At 44.6% G+C, this 15,446-nt stretch overlaps 1 protein-coding gene across 1 annotated transcript in view; it reads left to right on the plus strand.

Annotated features, from left to right (window-relative positions):
- The window catches only part of LOC137545685 (pleckstrin homology domain-containing family A member 3-like), a 57,451-nt gene that overhangs the window by 20,834 nt on the left and 21,171 nt on the right, over positions 1-15,446 (plus strand). Inside the window, exons 3-4 of the mRNA XM_068267184.1 lie at positions 627-782; positions 8,125-8,261. Of these exons, the coding sequence (XP_068123285.1) occupies positions 627-782; positions 8,125-8,261 (293 nt within the window). The remainder of the gene's footprint in view (positions 1-626; positions 783-8,124; positions 8,262-15,446) is intronic.

The following is a 15,446-nucleotide window of genomic DNA, read 5'->3' on the forward strand; positions in this document are numbered from 1 at the left end:
TTGTGGTTCTGCTATGAACTCCCCCTTTCAGGCCCCTCTCTGCACACTGCCTGTGTGATATTTAGATTAGTGCAGATTCTCTCTGCTCTCGTATCTTTTACAAGCTGGATAAAGTGTCCTCTGAGCTGGCTGGGCTTTCACATACTGAGGAAATTCAGACAAGGGCAAAGCTGTTTGCAGAAAGAAAAGAGCAGCCTGAAACTTCAGTGCATGAGAGCAGAAGGGGGAAAGAAACACACAAATGATCTCTTGAGATTCAAAAGGAAGGGTGTATACAGCCTGCTTGTGTATGGATGTATTTTCTATGTGTGGACATACTGTACATCAACCTACTTCCTGTTTTGGTGGCCATTTTGTTTGTTTATAAACAAACTTTTTAAAACTGTTTTTAACCACTTTTAATGCGGCGGGGAGCGGCGAAATTGTGACAGAGGGTAATAGGAGGTGTCCCCTAACGCACTGGTATGTTTACTTTTGTGCGATTTTAACAATACAGATTCTCTTTAAATATTGTAAATAACATAGGAGGACTATGACCAACAACCACTAGATTATAGTTTTCAGTCTCTGTCACACATATTTGCTGCATTTCCTTTGCATGACCCTGGAGTGTCTGTCTTTTATAGTGCACCAGGCTGACAGCTGTAGGATGGACCTCATCATACCGCGAGAGCAGTGCTTTTACTTGCGTGCGGAGAGCGCCGCTGACAGACAGAGGTGGCTTGTGGCACTGGGCTCTGCCAAAGCCTGCCTGGGAGACCTCACCACCCGGCAAACAAAAGGCATGTAAGGATATCTGATTGCCAGTATAAATCATAATGCCTGCTGCAGTCATGTAAGCTTTCAGTGCTCATGTAGTCCCATCCACAGTATCTAAAATTAACTGTCTCCCCTTATCTGGATTCACTATTTTTAGACAGACAAATGTTTGCCATATGGCTCTACATGTTTGTACAGTTGCTCACTGTAGAGGTTTCTATATTCATCCTGTATATTGGAATAGACACGGCTATCATTCTCCTAAAGGTGGCCATACATCTAGCAATTTTGTGGCCCGATCGACTATCCGATTAGATAATTCTATCGAATTGGATGAAAATTGGTGCTGCAACATGTCCGTCCAATTGATGATTTGATTAGTTGAAATCATTCGAATGCATCAATGAAGCATGCTGGCAAATCTCGTTCGAATACGCTTGAACGGGTGCATGGCAGTAGCTGCATTTGATATCGCAACGACCGACATGCGCAATTACCCCCGGCTGATGTCCCCGAAGTTTAAAACGTCCTCCTGATGCCTGTGCTCCGTAAATTCCCACCTGTCCTGCTGGCGCAACTCTGGGTGTCATCCGCTGTCATTCACGTTACCAAGCACCACGTGGCACCAGGGTTGTGTATGTGATGTCATACACGTGTCACATGGTTCAGCACTCGCGGTAACAGATGACAGCGTGGTACTCTGGGAGTCACCCCAGCGGAACAGGTCAGAATTTACACAGCAGGCAAGCATGCTGAAATCTATCAGGAATTGGTCTGCGGTGTGTGGGCAGGCAACAGATCTCTCTCTAATCAGATTCCATCAGTGAGAGATCTGTTTCATGCCCAGGGCCAGATTTACCATAAGGCACTGTAGGCACGTGCCTATAGGTGCCTGATGATGAAAAGGCGGCTCACTCCCCTCTCTGAGTTCCTCCCTTCCTCCCTTCCCTATGCAGAGTCCTGATGAGAGTGTAAATGAGAGGCCTCACCCAGCTCTTAGCATTACACTGATGAGATCTTCCTTCAGTCAGGGACATAGCCGGCCTTTGACCTATGCGACCAGAGCGGTCGCTCAGGATGCCGGCTTCCAAGGGGGCGCCTATAGCTGGCCACCTTTACTGAGGGCACCAACACATGGCTACCTATACTGGAGGCACCAATACCTGGCTACCTATGAGGGCGATGGAGACCTTCAACTGACTTCCTATACTGGGGGCACCTATGCTTGGCAACCTGTATTGAGGGCACCTACACATGATATCCTATACTGAGGGCACCTATACTGAGTCTGAGGGCTTTTGGGGGGGGGGGGGGGGGGTGCACTGCAGCTATAACGCGTGGTGCAAATTGTCGTTGCTGTGCTATCATTCTAAATGGGGGAGGGGGGGGGCCTAACTGTCCCACTGATTGTTTGTTTGTTTTTATTACTATTCCTGAAAGGTTCTAGCCTTCATTTTTAAAGGAATACTGTAGGGGGGTTGGGGGAAAATGAGTTGAAGTTACCCGGGGCTTCTAATGGTCCCCCGGAGACGTCCTGTGCCCGTGCAGCCACTCACCGATGCTCTGGCCCCGCCTCCTGTTCACTTCTGGAATTTCAGACTTTAAAGTCTGAAAACCACTGCGCATGCGTTGCCGTGCCCTCGCTCCCGCTGATATAACCAGGAGCTTACTGCAGAGGCACAGACCATACTGGGCCTGCGCAGTACGCTCCAGGTGACATCAGCGGGAACGAGGACACAGCAACGCAGGCGCAGTGGTTTTCAGACATTAAAGTCTGAAATTCCAGAACTGAACCGGAGGCGGGGCCGGAGCATCGGTGAGTGGCTGCACGGGCACAGGATGTCTGCGGGGGACCATTAGAAGCCCCGGGTAAGTTCAACTCATTTTCCCCCGACCCCCCCCCCCCCCCCCCTACAGTATCCCTTTAAGTATATTCAGGATAATGTACTCTTTCCATCCATTCGTAGCTATTATTAGTATCTTTTCTATTATACATATGTGATGTGTCACAGAGATCTGAGCATTTGGCGTGATGTGTCACGACGTCAAAAAGGTTGGGAACCACTGTCTTAGGAGATATCTCAGGAGAAAAGGTAAATTGCATATGGGCCTGTGTGTGTGTGTTTGTGTGCGTGCGTGTGCGCACGTGGGAAGAGGATGAAGGGGGGGGGGGGGACAAAAATCAGGTTTCGCTCAGGGCGCTGTGAAACCTAAGGCCGGCCCTGGTCAGGGGCAACACTAGCTACTTAATACTAAGTAGCTAGAGATGCCCCAAGTATTAGGTAGCTAGAGGAACCTCAGTATTAAGTAGCCAGAAGTACCCTTGAGATTAAGGAGCACCTGTCGCTACCTATGACTGGTGAGGGAAATAAGGGAGAAGTGACAGCTGGGACAGCCAGCACACTTGCAGTGCAGTTCGGCGGGGCTTTATACGTTCCTGGAGGGCAAAGTCTAAGGTGCCAGGACATCTGTGCCTATGGGCTCCTGTGATGTAAATCCGAGCCTGTTCATGCCCATACATTGCTAGATGTATGAGCACCTTTGGGCAAGTTTTCTCCTAGATGAAATCTTCACACCTTACCTATAAACTGCAGCAGGCAGGAAAATATTCAATTCTCAATTACAGAGTGCTGAAAAGTTATTTTAAACAAAAGGCGAAAATGATCTCCTAGGAGAAAAGGTGAATTGAATAAGGGCTGTTGTCCTTGATGGTATTTGTGTGGTTTGGCTCTTTTTTGGATCTCCTAATATTGTGCATCTAGTTAAAAGGATTTCTGTGTCAAATTTACAATGAATTATCAATGCCAAGCCAGCATCTGAAGTGGTTGTTACTTCTGTTTGTGCAAAGTGTTAAGTAAGCCTTACGGATCTACAGAATATTTGGTGTTCTTAAAGGAACTCCCTGTCTTCAAATATTGTCTCATGTGAATCCTTTTCCCACCCACTGCTCACCGGCTACAGCATTGCTGAGAACATTGTAACCATGACAATCAGACTTCAATGTGGCTCTACTAAAAAAGGCATAACATGCATCACATTATGGAAATATTTAGTTCCATTAAATAGCACAAATCTGTTGCCTGCCCATACAACGCAGACCGATTTCTGATAGATTTTGGCATAAAATCTATCAGAAATCAGCCTAACGCTGTCTCCGCCACCGCCTGCCTGCCCACCCCCAAGTACAGTGCCCATGCTTCCTAAAATCTCACCTGTCCACCGGCATGAATCCTTGCCTCCTCCGCTGTGTCCACCTTTACCACAAACGCCTGTACCACGTGGCAACATGCACATGTGCATACCTGGTAAACGCAAACACAACAGTAATGGTGGTAGGGGCAGGAATCACGTTAGCGGACAGTTTAGATTTCAAAACACTGCACACGGTATGGGGGGACACCAGCCAGGGGTCCGTCAGGTAAGACTGTCATTTCGATATCGAATGCAGCTACCGCTGTGCACCCAATTGAGCACTTCTGACCAACATTTTCCAGCAATTGATCCTTTGTACTGATTCTGGCCCAAAATAGATCAATACAATGATCAGGCGGACATGTTGCAGCACTGATTTTCCTCGAATTCATTAAAATTATGGAATAGGAACATTGATTGGCCTGCTAATTCGCCTATTGCATGGCTACCTTTACCATCACACAGTGGCTTGTATAGTGCAAAAAACACATATATCCAGGCACATCACCTCTAGTTAGGACATTTAAATAAGTTATTAAAGGGGAACTGAAGAGAGAGGTATATGGAAACTGTCATGTTTATTTCCTTTTAGACAATACCAGTTGCCTGGCAGCCCTGCTGATCCTCTGCCTCTAATACTATTAGCCATAGCCCCTGAACAAGCATGCAGCAGATCAGGTGTTTCAGTGGTTCAGACTTATAAGTCTGATCTGACAAGACTAGCTGCATGCTTGTTTCTGGTTTCAATCAGATACTACTGCAGAGAAATAGACCAGCAGGGCTGCCAGGCAACTGGTATTGATTAAAAGGAAATAAACATGACAGCCTCCATATACCTCTCTCTTCAGTTCCCCTTTAAAGAGACACTGAAGCGAGACTAAATCTCGCTTCAGCTCTCATATATAGCAGGGGCACGTGTGCCCCTGCTAAAACGCCGCTATCCCGCAGCTATATGAGGGTCCCTGACCCCCCAACCCACCCCCCGCAAACCTTGGTCGGAAATCTGGTCGCAGATTAGCCCTTCCTAGAGGCAGGGCTAACGGCTGCAGCCCTGCCTCACAGCGCGTCTATCAGACGCGCAACGCCGCGTCTCCCCCGCCCCTCTCAGTGAAGGAAGACTGAGAGGGGCGGGGGAGAGGCGGAGATACGCGCTGACAGACGCGCGTGGGGCAGGGCTGCGGCGGTTAGCCCTGCCCCAATGCGGAAGCGCTCCCCCGCATTACGGAGGGGATTTGGGGGGCAGGGACCCCCGGTAAGCCGCGCTATAGCGGCGTTTTAGCAGGGGCACACGTGCCCCTGCTATATATGAGGTCTGAAGCGAGATCTATTCTCGCTTCAGACTCTCTTTAAGGAACGGGAATCTGTGAATGCATTTGTTTGAACATTTGCATGTAAGGCTGCTTACACACAGGGACGTTACAGGCGCACGTTAGTGCGCCTGTAACGCTCCCCCAACGCACAGCAATGTAACTCAAGTGGGCTGTTCACACAGCCCACGTTGCGTTACATGTAACGCTGTACGTTGCCCTGAAAGTGCAGCATGCTACGGCGTTAGAGCGGCTATAGCCGCGTTAGACTGTTTACACGTGCGCAGTAGGGGGCGGAGAGGAGGCGGGGAGAGCCAGCTACAGTAGCCGCGCACATGGCTACTTAATATTCACTGCACTGGCGGCCGCTGATTGGCCGGCGGGACCACGTGATGCGGAGTGTCCCGCTCCGCGTCACGTGGTCCCACCGGCCAATCAGCGCCACTCTGGGAGACTTTATCGGAATAGAGCCGCCTAACGCGGCTCACTCTACCGTCGGCTCTTGCAGCACCATACGTTGTGTTAGGTGCACGTTATGCGACCTTAACGTGGCACCTAACGCCAGGGCTGTGGAGTCGTGGAGTCGGGCAATTTTGGGTGCCTGGAGTCGGAGTCGGGAAAAAATGCACCGACTCCGACTCCGACTCCTAATGAATTTGTAACTGTAATTAAAATAGAAAATATGATAAAATGTTCTATTTCTCAGATAATAGTCATTAAAAATAATGTATATATACAGTATATATACAGTAATAGCTGTGCTTAGTCCACAAAAATGAAATAAACCAATCAAAATTAGTTACTTGTGCTGCTTCAATAAAGCAGTCCCCGTATTTTTAAGGTCAGATATACATATCTGATTGTGACTGTATACATGATGTGTACACAGGAATCTTTTATATATACTAAATAACATCTATGCTGTAAGAATAAAGCCTGATGTGTAGCTGTGTCACTAATAGAGATGGTCAACGAGATGGAAATAATTCTGCATTGATGCTGATTTATGCAAATGTATGCACTTCCTTTGCTGATGAAATCAAATAATTTGATATGTTGTTAAAATTTGGTTTGGTGACTACAAATTAAAGGGTACCTGAGACGGATGAAAAGTAAAGTTTTATACATACCTGGGGCTTCCTCCAGCCCCCTTCAGGCTAATCAGTCCCTCGCTGTCTTTCACCACCCGGATCTTCTGCTATGAGTCCTGGTAATTCAGCCAGTCAGCGCTGTCCGGCCGCATGCCGCTCCCACAGCCAGGAACATTCTGCACCTGCGCAATAGTGCTGCACAGGTGTATGCTCCTGGCGGCGGAGTGTGTGCATGCGCACTACGCCTGACTGGCTCAAGTATTTGGACTCATAGCAGAAGATCCAGGTGGCGGAGGAGGACAACGAGGGACTGATTATCCTGAAGGCGACTGGAGGAAGCCCCAGGTATGTATAAAACTTTAATTTCATCTGTCTCAGGTTTACTTTGTTACACAGTAGTACTATACTCTACATATGCACTCCCCACAGAGCTGCAGGGAATCCACTGAGAATGCTGTGCACATTGAACACAGAGGTGTTGTCTGTTTACAATCTCCTCATTCCCCTGCAGAGTACCTGCACATCATTCTTACATGTACCCACACTTACATTGCCTAGGGCCTGATAGATGTTCTTTGTTCCGGTTTGTACCTTTTACAAGTACTCTTACCAAGGACTAGTTTTAGTCTACAGGGAATAAATATAGTAGTCTACATATCCTTCTCACTTCAGTTGTCTTGTAAAATTCCTAAGCGTTGGCAGTTAAGAGACGAATTTCATGTTACATACTTTTAATCAACAAAATTGTAATATGCAAATTAGAGGAGTCGGAGTCGTGGAGTCGGAGTCGGAGTCGGTGGAATCCTAAACTGAGGAGTCGGAGTCGGTGGATTTTTGGACCGACTCCACAGCCCTGCCTAACGCAACGTCTTGGTGTGCAAGTAGCCACAATGTGTAAAGGGTTAATTTTTTTTGCTTGTATAGTGAAGACAATGTACACATTCGTACTACCTGGATTTAAAGGTTTTTAAACCAGAGTACTTATGACTGACAGCTAGCCAGCATTGCGTTTGCACTGTGTTTTCTGTAATATTTGTGGATACTATTTTTGGATGTCTCTTGCTTGAGTAGAGAAGGTTTCATTGAAGATACCGTGTTTCCCCTAAAGTAAGACATCCCCTGATAATAAAACCTAGCAGGAATTTCAAGAATGCTTGAAATGTAAGACATCCTCCAAATGTAAGCCCTAGCTAGGCAGCAGCCCACATGACACCAGCAAGTCACGCTCAATACAAAGCCTGGATACAGGAGAGCAGCAGTATAATGTGAGTTCTACACAGTCCTATATATGTGTCAGGCAATTTGTGTTTTTGTTGGAGCCAGCCCTCCTGATCTGTTGTGTGATAAGCATCAGCAGCACTTCACCTCTTCAACTCTTCCCAGGACACACACACACACACAGCTTATCCTATGCTGGGGAAGCCTGACAGTTCTCTGCCTGCAAGAAATAGACTCTTAATTACATGATCAGCAGAATTAATTTCTTGTAATTGAGAGCCAATAGCTGCAAACCACAAGCTCTGTGTATGTTGCACATGGCATACAGTATGTACATTTTGTACAGTGAAAGCTACCAAAAAATAAGACATCCTCTGAAAATAAGCCCTAGCACATCTTTTAGAGCAAAAATTAATATGACAGTGTCTTATTTTCAGGGAAACACAGTATTATTTCAGTAGCATATATTTTGTTGTGCTGTGTATGGATTGTACACCATATATTTGTTACCTTGTATTGTATTATATTTTCATACTAATAGACAATATATTCCTCAGAAATGCTGTCAGACAGTGAATCCCTGGGACGGAAATTATCAGAACTCCGTCTGTTCTGTGATCTCCTTATGGAACAGGTGATTGAAGTACAAGGAGCAGTGGATGCAGACCAGCCAGGGGCAACCCTAAATAAGGAGGTACAGTCCTTTGTCTTCTCTGATGGCTTTTGCTTGGTGTACAAAATTACAGATAACCTACCAAGCTTGTGGTGAACCTGAACTCCTAGGAGAAGAAAGGGTCTATTAGGGGAAACGCTGAGTGCATTTCTGTCCTGGATCATCCAAGGTTACACGTTTCGTCCTTTGGGGCTTTATCAGGTTGTGCGTGTCTTAGAATGTGAAAGTGAAGCATGCAATTTTATTTCAGCAACTACTGTATACACTTTGTTATAAACTTTTTTTTTTTTAGGGTAGATTATTGCAATAGTAATGGATAGCATTTGGGGCAGACACTGGCGCGACATTACCATATGTTTGGCCTCGACGGTAGAGTAGTATCTGGCTTGCATGGGAATTACTATGGAAGGTCCATGATGGTGAAAGACCTTTCCAGGGCCTAGTGCTCAATGCATGGAATCTCGAGGGCAAACATCTGTGTGAATCCCTATGTCTGTATTTTCAATGGCATTCACTTGCCACTTACTCAGCCATGGGAATGATGGGGAAACACTAGTGTGAATCCAGCCTTAGCTGTAGCATCCTTTTCTCATACTCCTGTCCGACGCTTTTATCTCCTCCAGCACCAAGCTGTGGCACGTAATTACACAAGCTATCAAGGGGGCGGATATAAGCCATGCTGCCCCTCCCCCCCCCCCCCCCCCCCCAAATTCTGTGTTGCCTCCTCGCTCTAGTGCTAGGAGGTAGAATCCCTTTGGATTACTGCACCACTTTCTGGATCATCCATGTCCCCATCCTCACATACATACACCAGAAATTAAAGCGGATTTGAACTCAGAACTTCCTCTCTGCTCTAAAAGATACGCATCAGCATAATAACCTAAAGGCTAGGAACACACTAGGCTGTGCGGGAAAGGCTTGCATTTTATTGCATATGCATTTGTGCGTTTTCAGTGCGTTCACGTTTTTGTTCCACACATGCCTTTTGCGTGCAATTTAATGCTTTTGCGGATCCCATATAGAAATTGCATATGCTTTTGTATGCATTTTTGATATGCGTTTTATGCTAATCACTAGGAAGTCAACAGGAATCGGAAATGCGTCATTAAACTTGTTTTTTTTTTAAAAAAATGCATAAAAAAGCAGTAAAACGCACTAAAATGCAATACCTCAGCATCACCATTTACATTCATTATGTGCGTTTTAGATGCACTATGGATAAATATGCAGCAAGCCCTGCGTTTTTAAAAACGCACATTGCAGAACGTAAACATATGCGTTTTTCTATGCGGCCCATTGATTTGCAGTATGTGCGTTTTTGCTTTGTTTTCCGCAACGCTAGCGTTTCTGCCCAGAGAGTTCCTACCCTTAAAGAAAGATTTTTGTTACAGCTAATACCAATCTTGCAATAAGTCTGCAATGTGTCTACTTCCTGCTTTCATGGAAGCATACATATTGTTAACATTCTGTGTTTACCAATTAGCTCTCTGCCGTGGCAGTCAGCTGACAAAGCTGAGAGTTCATATTACAATTTGTGATTAGTGAGAGATGAGGAGGGATTACACAGGCTACATACAGGTGCATTTCTCTATGTTGTCCTTCTGTCCTGCGCAAGAGTCCAGGTCCACTTTAACACGTTTGATCAGTCCTTCTACCTGAGGTCAGAAAGCCTTTTTTAGTAAGATATTCTGTACTTATGGATCTGAGAGTATTGCCCATGGTGGGTGAAAATGGGAAGATTTAAGCACGTGTGCAGCATAAGTGCCACAGAGCTTGCAAGTGGTAATCTCAGTTTTCACTAATAACCTTATGGTTTTAAGTTTTATAAAGAACACCTTTATCACCAAACAGGTTCTGCGTGTTGTTTGACCTCTGTACACCGCATGTAATTTCATCTCGGCATAGCTGGCAGGTGAGTGATAGGGAGATGGAGATTTCATTCAGCTGTTATCAGAGGTATGATAGCACTTTGTCCAGACTACTGCAGGTTTCATTTGCCAAGTGTCTATATGGCCTAGGGCAGGAGTGCCCGTTGTGTAGATCATGATCTACCAGTAGATCAAAAAGGTTTTCTAGGTAGATCCCACACCTCCTGCCTGAGTTGTGGCTTGCATCTGTAGGTAGTTTCTACCTGGTAGATCATTTTCAATTCACAATTTTTAAAGTAGCTCTCGAGCTGCAAAAGTGTGGGCACATTTAGCCTATGTTATTACGGTATGTGTTTGTACTCTATGTTGACCTGTATTAATATTATTAATATAATTCCAACATTTGTGTAGCGCTTTTCTCCTGTTGGAGTCAAGTATATAATTATAGCCATACTAGTCCTATAGGCGGTTTAATAGCGGGCGCTGGAGAACGGTCATGCCTGCACCTGACTACAATGGCCGTGGCATGGCGGCAACCCATACGGACGCAGGTGGACTTAGACACCTGCAGTTTTATTGGGTAAGATAATAGATGGGGATTCTCATTTTACTTATGTTCAGTTTAGACTAATTTGATCAACATGATAGGCTAGATTAGTCAATTTTATCTACATGAGCTCTAATAGTCATGTAGGTGCATTGAAGATTAGCACTGATTGAAGGAAATAATAAATATGTCAATTCTGGAGGGTAAATGGAACAGTGCAGGTAGCAAATCAGATTCAGGAAATGCTGGTTAGTCAACCAGCAGTTTCCAAGTCTTAAAGGGGTTCTGTGGGGGTTCCTGAGGAGAAAAACTGCCACTTACCTGGGGCTTCTATCAGCCACCTGCAGTGGTAATGTCCCACGCCGTCCTCCTCCCGTCCGCCGTTCCCCGCAGCCGGCACCGGGCTATTATTCGGCTGTCACACAGACGAATAATGCGCGTTGCCGCGCCTCCGCTCGCGTCATCTGAGGCTTACTGCGCAGGCGCAGTACAACGGAGCCTTGTACTGCGCTTGCGCAGTAAGCTTCCGATGACGCAGGCGGAAGCGAGCGGGTGCGCGGCCACTGTAGCGCAGCCGCAGTTGGATTCCATGCCGCGCTAGACCGGGGCTGGCGGCGGAGAACGGCAGATGGGAGGACGCCGCCGTGGGACATTACCGCTGCAGGGGGCTGATAGACGCCCAAGGTAAGTGTCTGTTTTCCTCCTTAATAACCCGTAACAGAACTCCTTTAAATTGGTCCCCTGTTAAGTTCCAGTTCAGCTCCCACAAGTTCCACTTCTGGTTGATGTAGAATTTTTAGATCATCACTATTGAGAACGCTGCAGAATCTGGGAAAATGTTCCACATAAGTAATGAAAGTCTTCTATGAACACACAGATTCTGATTTATCAAGAAAATTAGTTGAGCAGCTGTCTAGAAAAACCTATATGAACATGTTTTGTTTAAAGAGTAACTGTTGGGGCATAAAATCAAAAATCAATTCTTTATTTTTATCTTTTTATAAGTAATAAGGATGCTAACCAGGCAATCCAAAAGCTAAAGTTACTATTGCTTTTCTTGTTGATAAATGATCATTCCCCAGTTTACCTGACTCATATTTGGTACACACAAAAGAAGTTGCAGGGCATGCTGGGTTGTCCTTTTTTGCTTCTCTTCTTCCCGTCAGACTTAACTAATGCAGCCTGATTGGCTGAAGCCTCTTTCCCTCCTGTTTTCCCCTCCCACACCTCTGTTCCTCTCTGATTGGTCAATATTTCTCATGCTGAGAAAATGCACTTTCTATAGTAAAGAGAGGGCAAATCAGATAGAGGAGAGTAAGGTAGGAAATGATATCAGGATTGGCTTCAAAATAGCCACAGCTAAAATGGAAAATGCTAAGAAGGATTTTCTCTTATATTACTGTAGAAAAATCACTAAAATCAAAATGTGAACAGTGCAATACATATGTTATGTAAGTAGAGCAAGTATTTATCTACTTACAGTGGTTTGCAAAATATTCGGCCCCCTTGAAGTTTTCCACATTTTGTCACATTACTGACACAAACATGAATCAATTTTATTGGAATTCCACGTGAAAGACCAATACAAAGTGGTGTACACGTGAAAAGTGGAACGAAAATCATACATGATTCCAAACATTTTTTACAAATAAATAACTGCAAAGTGGGGTGTGCGTAATTATTCAGCCCCCCTGAGTCAATACTTTGTAGAACCACCTTTTGCTGCAATTACAGCTGCCAGTCTTTTAGGATATGTCTCTACTAGCTTTGCACATCTAGAGACTGAAATCCTTGCCCATTCTTCTAAAGCTGGCCACTAACGGTCCAATTTCTAGCGAAAAATCGTTCGAGCGATCAGAAATTCTGATCGGATTGGTTGTAAATAATCTCCATTGGTGTACACAATCGATTATGAACGAGTGAAAAAAATGTCGCCCGAATGAATTTTCGTCGAACGAAAATTTGGATTTTCTTAGTGGTCGTGATAGATAGGAAGCAATGATTGGTTAGTTGATGGTGTAGTTAACGATTTTTCATCCGATCAGAATTTCTGATCACTCAAACGATTTTTTAGCAAAACAGCTCCAGTTCAGTCAGATTAGATGGACAGCATTTGTGAACAGCAGTTTTCAGAACTTGCCACAGATTTTCGATTGGATTTAGATCTGGACTTTGACTGGGCCATTATAACACATGGATATGTTTTGTTTTAAACCATTCCATTGTTGCCCTGGCTTTATGTTTAGGGGCGTTGTCCTGCTGGAAGGTGAACCTCCGCCCCAGTCTGAAGTCTTTTGCAATCTCCAAGAGGTTCTCTTCCAAGATTGCCCTGTATTTGGCTCCATCCATCTTCCCATCAACTCTGACCAGCTTCCCTGTCCCTGCTGAAGAGAAGCACCCCCAGAGCATGATGCTGCTACCACCATATTTGACAGTGGAGATGGTGTGTTCAGAGTGATGTGCAGTGTTAGTTTTCCGCCACACATAGCGTTTTGCATTTTGGTCAAATAGTTCCATTTTGGTCTAATTTGACCAGAGCACCTTCTTCCACATGTTTGCTGTGTAGAATTTTTAGATCATCACTATTGAGAACGCTGCAGAATCTGGGAAAATGTTCCACATAAGTAATGAAAGTCTTCTATGAACACACAGATTCTGATTTATCAAGAAAATTAGTTGAGCAGCTGTCTAGAAAAACCTATATGAACATGTTTTGTTTAAAGAGTAACTGTTGGGGCATAAAATCAAAAATCAATTCTTTATTTTTATCTTTTTATAAGTAATAAGGATGCTAACCAGGCAATCCAAAAGTTAAAGTTACTATTGCTTTTCTTGTTGATAAATGATCATTCCCCAGTTTACCTGACTCATATTTGGTACACACAAAAGAAGTTGCAGGGCATGCTGGGTTGTCCTTTTTTGCTTCTCTTCTTCCCGTCAGACTTAACTAATGCAGCCTGATTGGCTGAAGCCTCTTTCCCTCCTGTTTTCCCCTCCCACACCTCTGTTCCTCTCTGATTGGTCAATATTTCTCATGCTGAGAAAATGCACTTTCTATAGTAAAGAGAGGGCAAATCAGATAGAGGAGAGTAAGGTAGGAAATGATATCAGGATTGGCTTCAAAATAGCCACAGCTAAAATGGAAAATGCTAAGAAGGATTTCTCTTATATTACTGTAGAAAAATCACTAAAATCAAAATGTGAACAGTGCAATACATATGTTATGTAAGTAGAGCAAGTATTTATCTACTTACAGTGGTTTGCAAAATATTCGGCCCCCTTGAAGTTTTCCACATTTTGTCACATTACTGACACAAACATGAATCAATTTTATTGGAATTCCACGTGAAAGACCAATACAAAGTGGTGTACACGTGAAAAGTGGAACGAAAATCATACATGATTCCAAACATTTTTTACAAATAAATAACTGCAAAGTGGGGTGTGCGTAATTATTCAGCCCCCCTGAGTCAATACTTTGTAGAACCACCTTTTGCTGCAATTACAGCTGCCAGTCTTTTAGGATATGTCTCTACTAGCTTTGCACATCTAGAGACTGAAATCCTTGCCCATTCTTCTAAAGCTGGCCACTAACGGTCCAATTTCTAGCGAAAAATCGTTCGAGCGATCAGAAATTCTGATCGGATTGGTTGTAAATAATCTCCATTGGTGTACACAATCGATTATGAACGAGTGAAAAAAATGTCGCCCGAATGAATTTTCGTCGAACGAAAATTTGGATTTTCTTAGTGGTCGTGATAGATAGGAAGCAATGATTGGTTAGTTGATGGTGTAGTTAACGATTTTTCATCCGATCAGAATTTCTGATCACTCAAACGATTTTTTAGCAAAACAGCTCCAGTTCAGTCAGATTAGATGGACAGCATTTGTGAACAGCAGTTTTCAGAACTTGCCACAGATTTTCGATTGGATTTAGATCTGGACTTTGACTGGGCCATTATAACACATGGATATGTTTTGTTTTAAACCATTCCATTGTTGCCCTGGCTTTATGTTTAGGGGCGTTGTCCTGCTGGAAGGTGAACCTCCGCCCCAGTCTGAAGTCTTTTGCAATCTCCAAGAGGTTCTCTTCCAAGATTGCCCTGTATTTGGCTCCATCCATCTTCCCATCAACTCTGACCAGCTTCCCTGTCCCTGCTGAAGAGAAGCACCCCCAGAGCATGATGCTGCTACCACCATATTTGACAGTGGAGATGGTGTGTTCAGAGTGATGTGCAGTGTTAGTTTTCCGCCACACATAGCGTTTTGCATTTTGGTCAAATAGTTCCATTTTGGTCTAATTTGACCAGAGCACCTTCTTCCACATGTTTGCTGTGTCCCCCACATGGCTTGTGGCAAACTGCAAATGGGACTTCTTATGCTTTTCTGTTAACAATGGCTTTCTTCTTGCCACTCTTCCATAAAGGCCAATTTTGTGCAGTGCATGACTAATAGTTGTCCTATGGACAGATTCCCCCACCTGAGCTGTAGATCTCTGCAGTTCGTCCAGAGTCACCATGGGCCTCTTGACTGTATTTCTGATCAGTGCTCTCCTTGTTCGGCCTGTGAGTTTAGGTGGATGGCCTTGTCTTGGTAGGTTTACAGTTATGCCATACTCCTTCCATTTCTGAATGATCATTTGAACAGTGCTCCGTGGGATGTTCAAGGTTTGGCAATCTTTTTGTAGCCTAAGCCTGCTTTAAATTTCTCAATAACTTTATCCCTGACCTGTCTGTTGTGTTCTTTGGACTTCATGGTGTTGTTGCTCCCACTATTCTCTTAGACAACCTC

This window comes from Hyperolius riggenbachi, chromosome 2, assembly GCF_040937935.1.
Source record: "Hyperolius riggenbachi isolate aHypRig1 chromosome 2, aHypRig1.pri, whole genome shotgun sequence".
Taxonomy (NCBI): Eukaryota; Metazoa; Chordata; class Amphibia; order Anura; family Hyperoliidae; genus Hyperolius; species Hyperolius riggenbachi.